This window comes from Saccopteryx leptura, chromosome 3, assembly GCF_036850995.1.
Source record: "Saccopteryx leptura isolate mSacLep1 chromosome 3, mSacLep1_pri_phased_curated, whole genome shotgun sequence".
Classification (NCBI taxonomy): Eukaryota; Metazoa; Chordata; class Mammalia; order Chiroptera; family Emballonuridae; genus Saccopteryx; species Saccopteryx leptura.
In genome coordinates this window covers 183,596,349-183,613,441 of record NC_089505.1, presented here as the reverse complement: position 1 = coordinate 183,613,441, position 17,093 = coordinate 183,596,349, and the positions used below count along the sequence as shown (strand labels likewise).

At 35.5% G+C, this 17,093-nt stretch overlaps 1 protein-coding gene across 2 annotated transcripts in view; it reads left to right on the top strand.

Moving 5' to 3' along the window:
* BLOC1S5 (biogenesis of lysosomal organelles complex 1 subunit 5) overlaps nt 1-12,038 on the top strand; it is a 45,698-nt gene extending 33,660 nt beyond the window's left edge. Inside the window, exon 5 of one of the 2 annotated variants that reach the window (XM_066377000.1) lies at nt 11,407-12,038. In XM_066377000.1, the coding sequence (XP_066233097.1) occupies nt 11,407-11,586 (180 nt within the window). In that variant the 3' untranslated portion in view covers nt 11,587-12,038. The remainder of the gene's footprint in view (nt 1-11,406) is intronic. The other variant, XM_066377001.1, reaches the window with a different exon arrangement.
* The last annotated feature ends 5,055 nt before the right edge of the window (nt 12,039-17,093 follow it).

Here is a 17,093-nt window from a genome sequence, read left to right as displayed (position 1 = left end):
GACGATAAGACACACTTAGGGTTTTAAAGAGAAAAATAAGAAAAAACAAATTCTGACCCAAATGGTGTGTTAAAATATTTTTAAAAATATTATATTTTTTGCTTCATAAGACACACGGGCATTTTCCCCTCCACTTTTTGGGGGAAAAGTGCATCTTATGGAGCGAAAAATATGGTAATTAGTTTTGAATACAAAAGTAATCAATATGGAATCACTGTTTTCTACACATAAACCTTTTTTGGTTTTTATTTTTAATTTATTGTGATGACATGGTTTCAAATGTCTCACTCAATATAGCACTGTCTACACCCCACATTATGCCCCCATGCCTCTTACAAAGTCTCTTTTTACCTCCACTTCCCCCCCTCTTTTGCCCCTTTCCCCTATATCTACCCCCACTTTTTCTCTGGCTATAGTTACCCCGTTGTCTACATATGTGTGTTATGTACACTGCTCACAAAAATTAGGGGATATTTTATCACTTCATATTCATTTGAAATAGAATTTTTGTGAGCAGTATATATATTTTGGTAATCCCTTCACTTTTTTTTTTTTTTTTTTTTTTTTTTATTTTTCTGAAGCTGGAAACTGGGAGAGACAGTCAGACAGACTCCCGCATGCGCCCGACCGGGATCCACCCGGCACGCCCACCAGGGGCGACGCTCTGCCCACCAGGGGGCGATGCTCTGCCCCTCTGGGGGGTCACTCTGCCGTGACCAGAGCCACTCTAGCGCCTCGGGCAGAGGCCAAGGAGCCATCCCCCGTGCCCGGGCCATCTTTGCTCCAATGGAGCCTTGGCTGCGGGAGGGGAAGAGAGAGACAGAGAGGAAGGAGGGGGCGGGGGTAGAGAAGCAAATGGGTGCTTCTCCTATGTGCCCTGGCCGGGAATCGAACCCAGGTCCCCCACACGCCAGGCCGACGCTTTACCACTGAGCCAACCGGCCAGGGCCCCTTCACTTTCTATGATCCCATCCCCGCTTCCCCTTCCCTCTGACAGCTGTCCATCTGTTCCCTGTGACCCTGCCTCTGTTTCTATTTTGTTCCTCAGTTTATTGTGTTCATTAGATTCTACATATAAATGAGATCATATGGTATTTGTTTTTCTCTGCCTGGCTTATTTCACTTAGCATAATAATCTCCAGGTCCACACATGCTGTCACAAAAAGAAAGGTTTTCTTTTTTATGGCTGCATAGTATTCCATTGTGTAAATGTACCACAGCTTTTTTATCCACTCATCCCCTGATGGGCACTTGGGCTGTGTCTAGATCTTTGCTATTACAAACAGTGCTTCAGGGAACATGAGGCTGTGTATCTTTTTTGAATTACTGTTTTGAGAGTTTTAGAATATATACCTAGAAATGGGATAGCTGGGTCAAAAGGTAGTTACCATTTTTAATTTTTTGAGGAAACACCTTACTGTTTTCTACAGTGGCTGCCCAAGTCTACATTCCCACCAGCAGTGCAGGAGGGTTTCCTTCTCTGTACACCCTAACCAGCAATTGTTTGTTGATTTGTTAATGAAAGCCATTCTGACAAAGTGTGGGGTGGTATCTCATTATGGTTTTAATTTGCATTTTTAGAGATGTTGAGCATTTTTTCATATGCCTGTTGGCCATCTGTATGTCCTCTTTGGAAAAGTGTCTATTCTGCTCCTTTGCCCATTTTTTAATTGAATTGTTTACCTTCCTGGTGTTGTTTTATTTATTTATTTTTTATTTTTCTGAGGTTGGAAACGGGGAGACAGTCAGACAGACTCTCTCATGCTCCCGACCAGGACCCACCCAGCATGCCCACCAGGTGGCATTGTTCTGTTGCAACCAGAGCCATTCTAGCACCTGAGGCAGAGGCCATGGAGCCATCCTCAGCGCCCGGGCCACCTTTGCTCCAATGGAGCCTTGGCTGTGGGAGGGGAAGAGAGAGACAGAGAGGAAGGAGAGGGGAGGGGTGGAGAAGCAGATGGGCGCTTCTCCTGTGTGCCCTGGCCGGGAATCGAACTTGGGACTCCCACACGCCAGGCCAACGCTCTACCACTGAGCCAACTGGCCAGGGCCCTGGTGTTGAGTTTTAGAAATTCTTTATAAATTTTGGTTATTAACCCCTTATCAGACATATCAGTGACTATGTTCTCCTATAGAATGAGTTGTTTTATTTTGTTAAAGCTTTGTTATACAAAAGCTTTTTAGTCTGGTATAGTCCCATTGCTTTATTTTGTCCTTTATTTCCCTTGCCTGAGAAGACATATTGACAAAAATATTGCTTTGAGAGATGTCTGAGTTTACTGCATATGTTTTCTTATAGGATTCACAACTACATTTAAGTTTTTATCTATTTTTGAGTTTATTTTTGTGAATGATGTAAGTTGGTGGTCTGGTTTCTTTTTTTCGCATGTACCTGTCCAATTTTCCCAGCACCATTTATTAAAGAGACTGTTCTTACTCTATTGTATACTCTTTTGTCAAATATTAATTGACCATAAAGGTGTGGATTTATATCTAGGTTCTCTGTTCTGTTCCATTGATCTGTATACCTGTTCCTATAACAGTACCAAGCTGTTTTGAGTACAATGGCTTTGCAGTATAACTTGATCTTAGCAAGTGTGATGCCTCCCACTTTGTCTTCATTTTCAAGATTGCTGAGGCTATTCAGGTTTTTTTGTTGTTTTGTTTTGTTTTTTTTGGTTCCATATAAATTTCTTGGAATATTTGTTCTAGATCTGTGAAATATGCCATTGGTATTTTAACTGCATTGAATCTATAGACTGCTTTGGGTAGTATGGACAATTAAATGATATTAATTCTTCCTATCCATGAACACAGTATATGCTTCTATTTGTGTTATACGTTCCTTGATTTCTTTTTTCAGTGACTCATATTTTTCAGAATACAAGTCTTTTACCTACTTGATTAAACTTATTCCTACTTTGTTGTTGTTGTTGCAATACTAAATGAGACTGTTTCCTTAATTTCTATTGGTATATAAAAATACCACTGTTTTCTGAATATTTTATATCTTGCCACTTTGCCAAATTCACTTATCAGGTCTAGTAGTTTTTGGCAGAGACATTAGGGTTTTCTATATTCAGTGTCATGTCATCAGCAAATAATGAGTTTTATTTCTTTTCTAATTTGGATGCCTTTTATTTCTTCTCTTGTCTGCTTGCTGTGGCTAGGACTTCCATTACTATGTTGAATAAGAGTGGTGAGAGGGGACACCTCTGTCTTGTTCCTGATCTTAAGGGGATTGCATTTAACTTTTGCCCATTGAGTATGATGTTGCTGTGGGTTTGTCGTACATGACCTTTATTATGTTGAGGAATGTTCCCTGTATTCCCAGTTTGCTGAAAATTTTGATGATAAAAGAGTGCTGGATTTTATCAAATACTTTTTCTGCATCAGTTGATACGATCATGTGGTTTTTATCCTTCATTTTGTTTATATGTTGAATCATGTTTATTGATTTGCAAATATTGTACCAGTCTTGCCTTCCCAGAATAAATCCCACTTCATCGTGGTGTATGATCTTTTTCATGTATTGCTGGATCCAGTTTGCAAATATTTTGTTGGGAATTTTGGCATCTGTGTTCATGAGGGATATTGGCTATACTTCTCTTTCTTTGTAGTGTCTTTACATGGCTTTGGAATTAGAGTAATACATGCCTCATAAAATGAGTTTGGAAGTCATTCCTTCTCTTGAATTTTTCAGAATAGCTTGAGAAGGATAGATGTTAGTTCTTCTTTGAGTGCTTGGTAAAATTCACTTGTGAAGCCATCCAGTCCAGAATTTTTGTTTGCTGGGAGTTTTTTGATAACTGTCAAAATTTCATTTATGTCAATGGTCTGCTCAGGTTTTCTGATTTTACCAATCTTAATTTTGGAAGATTGTTTCTAGGAATTTATCCATTTTGCTAAGGTTGTCCAATTTTTTGGCATATAGTTCTTCATAATAATTTCTTAGAATCCTTTGTATTTCTGTGGTCCTCTTTATTTTAGAGAGAGAGAGAGAGAAAGGCAGGGAGAGAGAGACAGGAATGTCGAGCTGCTCCTGTATGTGCCCTGACTGAGGAATTGAACCAGCACCTCCATGTTCTGGGATGATTCTACAGCTAACCTAACTGTCCAACCAGGGCTTTTTTTTTTTTTTTTTTTTTTTTTTTTTTTTTTTTTTAAGCAGGGAGTACAAAGGGAAGTATTCATTTGTTTTGTTGTTCCTCTTAGTTGTGCATTCATTGGTTGCTTCCCATTTGTGCCTTGACCCAAGATCAAACCCACAACTTTGTTGTTTCTGGATGTCGCTCTTAACCAACTGAGCTAACCAGCCAGGTCCACTCCTAAAAATTTTATAGTTTTTGTCTTACATTTAGGTCTTTGATCCATTTTGGGATGATTTTTGCATATTATACAAGGTAAGAGTTCAGTTTCTGGTTTTTTTGCATGTGGATATCTAGTTTTCCCAGAACTATTTGTTGAAAATATTGTCCTTTCCCTATTGAATGGTCTTGGCACCTTATCAAAATTCATTTGACCATGTATTTAAGGATATATTTCTGAACTCAATGTTCTCTCTGTTCTATTCTATTGGTCTATATGTTGTTCTTTATGTAAGTATCACACACTCTTTTGATTATAGTAGTTTTGTAGTATCTTTTGAAATTAGGAAATGTTAAATTAAAATAAAGAATCTACTGGAAATTAGAAAATGTGGTTTTTCTTTTTAATGTAGGTTTTATTATTAATTAGATATGATGAGACCAACAGATTGGGGATGATTGCCGTAGAAAGATCATTTGTTACCCGTAGTTCCCAATAGGAGGGGACACACCATGCACACAGAACCATGAGGAAAGCATGAGGGTTTGTCAGGCAGAGTGAAAGAGGGGAAACATGGGTAAGAGCTTTTATTTTGGTGTCCATAGGAACTAATGTGAGACAGGGTAACCAGGGTTAGTATTATCTAATTTGAATGATTTCACTAAGCTTTGGGGCATAGGTACTGTAAGTCTGGTACCTACCCTAGGTGATTAGTGGCCCAGAATACACAAGCCCAATAAAGACTGTAGTTAGGGTATGGATTTCGGATTGGTTGGCTTGCATATAAAGGGTGCACTCACAGGGGAGTTGTTTACCATTTCCAGGAATAGGCTAACTCTGGGAGGGGCAGTCTCTCCAGGGTCAGCAAGGCCCCAGATGTAGAACGCATGGTTAATTTGTATGACAAATCCAACTTTGTTCTTCTTTTTCAAGATTGTTTTTGATCTGACTGCTTGATGTCACTTAAAATTTTAGGATGGATTCTTCTGTTTCTGCAAAAAAAAAAAATCATTGGAATTTTAATAAGGATTTAATCAAATCTGTAGATCACTTTGGATAGTATTGACATCTTAACAAAAATAAATCTTTCAGTCCATGAAAATGAGCTGTATTTTCATTGATTTGTGTCTTTAATTTCTTCCAACATTTTATAGGTTTAAGTATATGTCTTTACCTCCTTGATTAAATTTATTTGTAAATATTTTATTATTTTTTAATGCTATTGTAAACAATTGTTTTCTTAATTTCCTGTTATGGTTGTTCTTTGTTAGTGTATAGAAATGCAACTAATTTTTGAGTGTTGATTTTGTATCTTGAAAATTTGCTCAGTATGTTTATTATTTCAAGTAGTGTTTTGTGGAATCTTACAGGTTTTAGATATACAGATCATGTTGTCTGTGAGTGCAGATAATTTTACTTCTTTCTTTCCATTTTGCATGCCTTTCTCTTTCTTGCCTAATAGCTCGGGCGTGGGCTTCCAAAACTATGTGGGATAGAAGATGTAAGAGCAAACTCCTTGTCTTGTTCCTGATATTGGAGGGAAAGCTTTCAGTTTTCAATATCAAATATGTTAGCTGTGAGTTTTTCACATACTGCCTTTATTGTGTTGAGATAGTTTCCTACTGTTACTAGTTTGTGGATTGTTTTTATCACATAAGGGTATTGAATTTAGGCAAATGTGTTCTGGCATCAATCGAGATGATTATCGTATTTTTCACTCCATAAGACGAACCTGACCATAAGATGCACTTAGGGTTTTAAGGAGGAAGATAAGAAAAAAAATATTCTGAACCAAATAGTGTGTTAAAATATTTAATAAAATATACTGCAGTAATATTTCAACAATGTAAACTCAACAGCAGTATTAACAACCATTAACACTGTTATTAACAAATGAGAAGAGACTTTAATGTTCAAATACTCTTCCAGTTGTCCAGGAACCTGCAGCAGCTAAAAAAAAATGAGCGTTCACTCCATAAGGCTTGGGCATTTTCCCCTCCACTTTTGGGGGGGAAAAGTGCATCTTATGGAGCAAAAAATATGGTATGTGTTTTTTCCTTCATTCTGTTGATGTGATGTGTTTGGTCAGTTGATTCTCATATGTTGAACTATCAATATCTGTGCTTTCCAGGAACAAATCCCACTTCATTATGGTGTATAATCCTTTACTATGTTGTTGAATTCAGTTTGCTAGTCTTATGTTGAGGATTTTTGTATCAATTGGTATTAGCACAGAACTGCCTCATAAAATGCAGTAAGACTTTTGTTACTTTTAAAGTTTTTTGGAATAAGTTGAAAGGATTAGAGGATTAGTGCTAATTCTGTAAATGTTTGGTAGTATTCACAAATAAAGTCATCTGGTTCTTGTGTGACCTGATTTTTAATACCGCATGCTTCTTCTACCAAGCGCTAGAAGAAATAAAGAAAAACTACACCAAAGTTAGTAGTACTATTGTTTTTAGTCCAACATATTAATTTCTAATTGGTTCACATTGTGTATATGTGTGGTTTTAAAAAAAAAACAAAACTCTTAATTACTTTTGAAATTGGAATGTGAATATTTAATAGTTTTTCCCATTTTACAAACATTTCCAGTCACGAGAGACTCATAATATTTGGTTTAAACATTATATAGCAAAAAAAGAGCAGAAAACTGGATTTTACTCTTGATTCTACCCCTTTCTCACTGTTTGACCATGGAAAGATGTCTATAAAGGTATTGTACCTATCATATTTGACATCTAGAATAGATCATTTTTAAATCTCTCCCAGACAAGATTATATTAATAATTATCTTGATGTTAAAGAATAATAATGAGAAAAATAATGAAGATAGTATTTTTAAACAATGTACATAATCATACCAGTAAAATATTTAAAAATTTAAAAAGTACTATATACCGAAAGGAAAAAGAGATTAATTATTTTAAGAGATTAACCTTAATCATTAATACAGTTTTTGATAAAAAAATGAAAAAACATACCGAGATACATATTGGTCTGTTGTAATGATAATAATATTATAGTTTGCTTTTGATTCTTATGCAGATTTATTAATGATTTTATCAAATTTGATCTTAGCATATTCAGCTTAAAATAGTCAGCTTTATCTATCTTGACCCATAGTTAATTGACAATACTTTTTATGCCCTGGCCAGTTGGCTCAGTGGCAGAGCATTGGCCTGGCATATGGATATCCCAGGTTCGATTCCTGGCCAGGGCACACAGGAGAAGCACCCATCTGCTTCTCCACCCTCTCCCCCGGCTCCTTTCTCTCAGTCTCTCTCTCCTGCTTTTGCAGCTGGCCCGGGCGCTGAGGATGGCTCCAGTTGCAATGGACAACGCCCCAGATGGTCAGAGCATCACTCTCTAGTGGATCCTGTTCGGGCACATGCGAGAGTCTTGTCTCTCTGCCTCCTGGTTTCTCACTTCAGAAAAAATACAAAAAAAAAAATTAAAAATACTTTTTATTATAAATTTGTAAAAGTTCTTTTAGATGAAGCAACAGGCACATGGTTGGGGAAAATTTTAAACATAGGAATAACTCCAGAATAGATTCATAAAAATCACATTTTATAATAAATTCTAGAAACTGCAATACTGTCTTTGTTTCTTGGAAAACTATTCTAGTGGGTCCCATGTCCCCACAGTATAAAAAATTTAAATACAAAGAAAAACATATACAAATTTATGTATGAAAAAAATGGTAATGTAGAATGATAGATTTGAACTAATTTGCATTTTATTTCAGCAGTCACTTTGCTGTCATTGTTTAAATGCAAGAATATTCAATTACCCAGAAGTTGGAGGGGCTGAGCATACAAAGAAAGCTGAAATGATTTGGGGCTACTGGGGATTTACTGTTGAAATGAACATGTGTAGCTGACTTCACCTTTGTCCAGGACTGGCTGTGTAACTGAGGGTCCTCTAAATTAACTCCAGTGTGGAATACAAAGTTTAGTAAACATTAAACAATTTGTAACATATATTGTTAAAATTCAACAGTAACCTCAGCAACTGTTTAAAACCAGAGAAAGATTTCTGGTTTAGGAATATGTTATCACGGACATTACTCAGTATTGCCAGTACCTGGTGGTAATAAAAAGCAGTCTTTCAGTTTTTTGCATGATTGATTTAAATTCTGTACAGACAATGCACCCCTGATTGCTTGCTCAGGGCAGAGCTCTCCCATTCTCCTACTGTTGGTATGCCACTAGTACTGATTGTGACATTATTGAAAAAAGAAAATGGCAGATCGTGTGTAATATGACTTCATTTTGATGTTGGTAAAGAAACATGTTTGTGTAAACATAGGAAAAAATCTGTGGTTATCCATCAAACTATTAATACTAGAAAATAAGGTAATACTTGGAAAGGATTTGGTGTGTATGTGGGAAGGGGGACTATCACTTTGTATTAGACTTATATGAATCTGATGGAATATAATTATGGCAACATCTTATAGCAAAATAATAAATAGTGGAATCAGCAAAGGGGATGGAAAAGGGAAACTATTACTTTTATTTGAGTTGTGTCTACTGTTTGAATTATTGCAAGGATCTATTGCTAAAATCAAATTACTAAATATAAAAAACAAACAGCTTAAATTGGAGAGGATATGTGCCTTCCAGATTCTTTGTTTATAATCTTGTATACTACTACTCATAATAATAATAATGAGCTTTTATTAAGAACCATGGGCACTGACCTAGGAACTTGACATGAACATAATTTATAAATATAAAATATTATTTTCCTAATTTTAAAGTTAAAGAAACTAATCTGCTCATGGTCATACAACTGGTAATAAGTGAAGTAGAATTTGAAGCATGGTTTATATGCCTCCCAAATCTTCATTTTTCTCCATTGAGCTGTACTGGATAATGTGCTCTGTGAGGGGATGGAACCAGGGCTGTTACCTTGTGGTCCAAATCACAGGATCAGCTGAGCCAATTATGCTGTGTCCATTAAAAAGAGAAGAATACTCAGCCCTGGCCGGTTGGGTCAGCGGTAGAGCATCAGCCCAGCATGTAGAAGTCCTGGGTTCGATTCCTGGCCAGGGCACACAGGAGAAGCACCCATCTACTTCTCCACCCTTCTTCCTCTCCTTTATCTCTCTCTTCCCCTCCCACAGCCAAGACTCCATGGAGCAAAGTTGTCCTGGGCACTGAGGATGACTCCATGACCTCTGCCTCAGGCCCTAGAAGGGCTCCAGTTGCAACAGAGCAATGCCCCAGATGGGCAGATCATCGCCCCCTGGTGGGCATGCCAGGTGGATCCCAGTCGAGAGCATGCGGGAGTCTGTCTGCTGCCCCCACTTCTCACTTCAGAAAAATAAAAAAAAATTTTAAAAAGAGAAGAATATTCTGTTACACATCTGATCTTGGATGTTAATATTCTTTATTAAACATTAACTTACAGCTAAAGCAAAATACTATTTTGAGAGAGTTTATTTGTATTTTTCTTTTAAGTCTGATGGCTTTTCTCTTAGAATATAATAGTTTTTGCAAAAGTTCCATGGAAAGAGTTTAATGAACTTCTCATGTTTTATTCATCTTTTGGAGAATTACAATCAGTGAGTCTAAAAAGTTAAAAAGTAATTTTTTTTATTTTTGCTTAACCTTCTTCCCAAATTTATTGGATCTGCAAATGCCTCGTTAACCCTCTCTCCTCAAACTTAAGACCCTCAACCTCTTTTCACTAGAACGGCTTCTGTGCTAGGGAACTTTGTTCAGATAGGATAGATAGAAAAAGCTCTTGCAATAGACTTTTTCCCCCCATTTGGTCTATTGAAAGACTTATCAACCTACATAAAACTTGCTTCTCAAAGATCTGATTTGCATTTTGTGATAGAAAATGCACAGGTTTTAGAAAGACTTAAAGTTGAATGTACAACTTTATAGCTGAGTCACCGTGGAGAGGTAAGTTTAGTGTCCTTACACCTTCATTTCTTCATCTGTAAGATGAGAATAATGTCGTCTTATAAGAGGGGTTATTAGAAGTAGATAAGATACAAAACAACTCACAGAATAGACATTTTATAGTTACTTTTAGAGAGCAATGGCTTATCTAGCTCTTCATCCTGCTTCTCATCATGTCCCAGATAAGAGAGAAGCAGAGCAGCAAGCACATTTGAGACCACGTGAAAACCCAATTGTTGTTTTCTCCTAGTAGCTACATTCCAGCACCTGAATTACCAGTATAGAAGTACACCAGGGGTCATGTTTACATTAGAGTGCTGGATGGAATTAGTAATGACTTCAGGTGCTTTGTACGTTTTTATGGTTTGCATCTATCACATTTTGCTTTTTTAATAGAACTTGTATCAAAATTTACCATCTAATGACATGTACATAGAATATTTGAGGTAGAGATATAAAGTTACTTTTCATACTCTTCTTTTTCTATTTAACTTATTGTACGTATTCAAAGATATCTGAAAGTTTACTAAATGTATACCTTTTTTAATTACATATTTTTGTCCTTACTGCTCTGGTTCTCAAAAGAAAAAAAATTTTACCCTCATATAGAAATTTTAAGGAGCATCTCAAGAGAAGATCTTAGATATTTGACAACAGATGCTTTTGGTGTTTGTTTACTTAAGGAATAAAACTGAACCGGAAGATATTTCTTGAGTTCTCTTCCAGTGATTAATCATATGTGATTCTTTTTAATGCATCTAAAAATATTTTATGTAAGACATGCATTTTAATTTCTTATAATAACCATTTTTGGCATATGTTTTTTAAACTTGATTTAAAACTTATATGCAGTTAAATTTGTGGAGAAATAGAGGTGTGAAAATTTACTTGAATTGTGTGTGATTTTGTCATTTAACAGTAGAGGCATTTTTGGAATTTCAGAAATGTGAATCTCCATGTTCAGTTATAATAAGTATATAACTTACTATATACTTAGGTATTTCTGATATGTCATGTTCTTGTCGGACATTAAAACTATAATGCAGTTTTCTTGTGACTTTCAAGCTGATTGCTATAGTAACCAAATATCAAGAGGTAAAGTTTTGTTTGTCTCTTCTGCATAGAAAAAATAATTATCTGGAAAACGTCATATGACTTTCAAATTTTCTTTTCTCAGATTCATAATGACCATTTAATAGCTAGTGAAAACCAGCATATAACCCAGTGGGAAGAGTTCATGAAAGAACAAGACAGCAAACAGGCTGACGTGGACGAAGAGCACAGAAAAGCTATGGAGAGGCTTAGAGAACAGTATGCTGAGATGGAAAAGGACTTGGCAAAATTTTCAACCTTTTAAGGACTTGAACCATACTAATAACAAACTAATGAGATAACACTGATTTCCCCCAAAGAGCTATTTCCACCAAACCATTTAGCCTTTGCTTCAGGCTTAGCAATATATTCAATATCACTCATATCAGAAAAAAGAAACTTCTACTGTAGTCTTAATTAAAGGTTTCATGGATGAAGAGTGCTTCATCTTTCCAATTTAAGTGCCCTTATAAGATTATTTGAATGGACAGGAGTAGGAGAAAAAGCAGAGTAAGATTACTTTGTTTTGAGAGGGGCAGGGAGAGAGAGAGAGACAGGAACATCGAGCTGCTCCTGTATGTGCCCTGACTGAGGAATCAAACCATCAACTTCTGCGCTTTGGGACAACGCTCCAACCAACTGAGCTATCCGGCCAGAGCTATAAATTTACTTTTTGTTAATCAGAATTGGTCTTTTTTATTGATTATCTCAGGTATAGACTTCTTAGAAAAATAATTTAATTCATTCTTATACAGGATTAATATACATATTAGTTTATTATTGTGGCTTAGAAAGCAGATAAAATAGCTGCCTGTTTTAGCATCCTAGGCTATAAGAAAAATGTATACAGTGTTATCCCATGAGTAAGGTAAACAAAAACAACTAACTGTCCTTGGAACAGAGTTCCCATTTGAGAGCTGAGAGTAAAGTGTAGTCCCTCTGTGGCAAAGATGGCCGTGCTGGTGCCTGAACTGCCTGCTGAGACAGGTTCCAGATTTCGCAGTGCAGCATGATGCCCTGTGTTTTACTAATGACAAGACAGACAAGTTTTTTTGCCTTTCAACACTTAATATTTTCAGCTTTTAAAACATGCTTAGAAGGAAAGGCTTACCAAAAATATACTATAGTTGACTTTTAGCCTTTCCAAGGAGCATAATCTTGCCCGTAGTATTTACCTCATTTTTGTGTGAGCTTTGTGAGACCAATAATGTCTATACATGTTCCAACTGTTTAATGGATAATCAGCAAAATCTGCCAAGGAGTCTCTCTGGAACCGTATCAAAATTCTGGCACTGCGTATACTGAGAGTATTTGCCCACATGTCAGGTGATCCGTGTTAAATATAAATCTTTTTTGTGTTTAATGCCTGTGCTCATAAACAGGTGTACCAACTCTGTCATCACTGTGATCTTTAAAAATCTGCATTTAATAATCAAATTGAGAAACTTAAGTTGATTTTTTATTTGCCATAAATGAAGCAAAATTAAATGCAGTATTTTAAGAAATTTATGGCAAATGTATTTGAGGTATGGATATTTTTTATTGCCCTTCAATAAAGAAAGGCCCAGAAAGAAAATACCCAGCTCTCTCATGTTATCTCAGTGTTGCTCATACAGAAAAGTAACAATGCTTGCTTGTATAAATTTATGGCTTACTGTCAAAGCTTCATTCTTGGCTGCATGTTGAAAATGTGATTAAAGTTAAAGAGGAGATGAAATAAGTATTTGAGATTTCTTTCAATAACATTGAACTTCTGCCAACTTTCTCTGCCCGCTACTGTAGGCTTGACAAGTTCATCAATCATCCTCTGGTACCTGGACTAAAAAAGAGCACTTGCTGACACTAAGGCATGTTGGAATTTTCTTAATTCTCTTTCAGTGGTTGGAAAAAAAAAAAAACATACTTCCAAAAATATCTCACACATGAAAAGTGAGGGGAACTTTAAGTGAAAATTCCCTTTGTACCAGAGGCAGATTTGGAATGCTATTAATTGCCAACGCACCATTGAACAGATGCTGTTATCAAGAAATCAGGACTGTGTGAGCAAGAATGTACTCTCTTAATTGCTGTTACTCAACTTGTGCAGCAGGGATTTCTGATCGTACTTGTTCATCTCACATGAATAATAAATACTTTACCTTATGAGTTTATATGTATTATATAAGGACCTAAGGGCCTTCTTAAACCAAATGAATAAATGGGCTTTTTACCATTAAACATCTAAGATACTTTCTTTAGCTTCAATTTCTAAAAGAGATAACTGGTTTGCCTTCTTTTTAATATTTTAGTAGTGAACACTGTCAGTTATATCTCTCAGTTTCCAAATCACTTTTCATATGTATTTTATATTTATGAATTAACTTTTTACATAGTCATTATATAATTTGCTACATTTTTGCTATTAATGCTGTTGAACAGAGAGAATATGGGTTCTGTGTAATACAAGATTATTTGTGATAAGTAATGTTTAAGTGCTGTAGAAATACTTTTAAGTTCTAAGTGTTTCCTATTTTTTATATTCTTTTTTGACTTGCATATGTGTGGCTGTAATTTTATTACCTAGCATGTAGATTTGTAAATTCTGTTCTTATTGATTTCTGCTTTAATTGGATAGTGGTGAGAGAATAGGTCCATATAAAGTTGATATGGTGAAATTTGTTGAGATTTTTCTTATGACCTAAAATGTGGTCAATTTTTGTAAATGTGTGCTTTCTTGAATTGAAAGTCTGCATTTTTTCCATTTTTTCGAGTATCTAGTAGGCCAAACTTGTTAATTGTGTTGTTCATATTTTCTCCATTTTACTGTTGTTTTTCCTTCTATTTGAGATATTAGATTCTGTGTTAAAATTTTTTATTTTTTAATTTTTCCTTTTAATTCTGTCCATTTTTCGTTTTGTATATTTTGGAACTTTGGTATTAGGTACATATAAATTTAGAATTACCTTTCAAGTTTAGAATTGAGTCTTATATTTATAATCCTGGCATAATGTTTTTATTTCATTTTACATTGCTTAAAAACTGTGCTTAAAAATATATATATAGCCCACACCAACTGGTTAGTATTTGTATGGTATATATTTCTTTATCCTTCTGTTGGACCTTCCTGTTGATATGCCTCGTAAAAGCTTTAAATTTTTTCTTTCTATCTGGTTATCCTTTACCATAATAGTATAATCAATCTTCATTTATTGAACTTACTAATATACACATATTAGGGTTTATTTATACCATCTTATTGTGATTTTTGTCCCACTTTTTCTGTTTCCTTACTGCTCTTATGGGTTCCTTTTCATTTTGCCTTCCTAGATTGATTAAGTATTGTTCTGTTGTTTTTTTTTTCATTTACTTTTTCTCTACTAGTTTAGAAGATAAAAATTTTTTTTATCTTTTAGTTCTTACTAAGAAATTTAATTTTCATAGCATGAAAATTTTACTCTCTTTCTAACCATGAGACTTTTGAACAAAGTCTGATTTTTCTCCCCTTAACCTACAGTGCTAGAATTTCTTTTATCTCCGTTTAACTCCAAAAATAATTGTGCAGTCAATATTTGTTTAGATTTACGTACAAGTTTACCATTTTATTATCCTTGCAAGTTAACTGGGTGATTGACAGGTATTTTTTCTTAATATTTAATATTATTCCAATGTCTTCTTGCTGTCATTGTTGCTTCTGAAGAAAGTTGTCAGTGTGATCAGATTAGCTACTCCTTTGTAGCATATCTGTCTTTTCTTTCAGTTATGCTTAGGGTCTTTATCTTATGGATATCTTTTTAGTATCCTCTTCATATTTGGCCTTCTTGAACCTGAGAATTAATGTCTTTCATGAAATCTAAAAATTCTCAACATTTATGTTTTTGAATATTGTACTTCCCCCATTCTATCTTCTCCTTCAGGGAATCAAATTAGACTTATGTTTTACTGCCTCAGTCTGTTCTCCATACCATCATACCTCATGTATTTTCTATCTCTTTGTCTCTATGTGTGGCATTCTGTATAATTTCTTTAAATTGTTAGTTCACTAATTCTGTCTTCCCACTGTCACTAACCTATTGAACCTATCGATCAAACTTTTAATTTATTATATGTATATATATTTTATTTCCAGAAGTGTTGTCTGGTTCTTTCTCAGACTTTCCTGGTCATTTGGGATAGTTCCATTATTCCCTCTTTCTTGTTTCTTTAAATATATTAAATGTACTTTTTTTTTTTGGTGGATCTGATTCTATAGTTTATTGTTTGCTGTTTTTTCTGAAACAAGTTTATGGTGATTTGTTTTCTAATGTCATCAGTAATTTTGATTATGAATTCATACTTTTCTTAACTTTATTTTGTGGAATTTCTTGTTTCAAGCATGCTCTTACAGAGAAGCACCACCAGTTTGTTTCATGTGGTACAACTAACCCTAGACCACTTCAAAGTAGTTTTCACCTTGGCCTTCCTGCCTTTCCCTCATCTGTTCTTTAGCACATGTACATGCATGCTCACATATTTACAAGTAGTGTGAATTTCATCCTTCAATATATGTGAGTTTTGGGCTGTGATAGGCATTCCTAGAGGAGATATTCCCCCATTCACAGCTCTACTTCAAGAAAAGAAGAGAAATATTAGGCATTTCCTAGTTCACTCACTGAGCAGTGCCCAATGAGGATTCTCCAGTCCTTTAGCTCATTCAGCTTAGCCTTGTTTTGAGCTTGTGTCCTTCAACATTTATATGTTGGAGCCGTAACCATGAATATGACTGCATTTAGATAGCGCCTTTAAGGAGGTAATTAAGTTAAATGAGGTCTTGAAGGTGGGGCCCTAATCTGATAGCACTGGTATCCTTATAAGAGGAGGAAAAAACAACAGAGCATTTTCTCTACACACACTCAGGGAAAAGGTCTCATGACATAGCAAAAAAGTGGCCATCAGCAAAATAGGAAGAGAGGCATCATCAGAAATGGAATTTACTTTTTTGGTAACTTGATCTTTGGACATTTTCCCTCCAGAACTGTGAGAAAATACTTATTCTCATTGTGCTATGCCATCTGTGGTATTTTACTATGGCAGACAGAGCAGACTAATATATAGCCCCAGACTTTGATTCTTGTCCCCCATGCAGGCATGGCTTCTTAAAACAGGTCCTTCTGGCTACAGGGAGAGAGGGATGGCTTTAGGACAATGATGAGTTCCAGAGTTAAATTATCTGATAGAATTTTACTTGTCCCTGATCTTCCTTCATTTATTCTTAATTTTTTTCTAGCCTTTTTGGTGTTCAGTAGCTAATGAGATTCCTCACTACAGAAATGGCATGTTGGACAAGTACATACTGATTTTATTGTATAAACATTCACCCAAAAGAATATGACCATATTCTAGTATAAAAGATTATACCTTTTCGGCCTGACCTGTGGTGGCGCAGTGGATAAAGCGTCGACCTGGAAATGCTGAGGTTGCCGGTTCGAAACCCTGGGCTTGCCTGGTCAAGGCACATATGGGAGTTGATGCTTCCTGCTCCTCCCCCTTCTCTCTCTCTTTCTTTCCTCTCTCTCTCTCCTTTCTAAAATGAATTAAAAAAAAAAAAAACAAACAAAAAAAGAACAAACAAAAAAAAGATTATACCTTTTCTTTCAACTACTGTGCCAGATACGTTCTATTTGATTGTTTCTTCTTACTATCTGTGAACTAATGTGGTTGTGTCTAGTCTATGGATTCTTCTTTTTACTACTTGTGAGCTAATGAAAGCAATGAAGAGTACTGTTGTCTTGTTCTAAACCTGTGTCACAATTACGT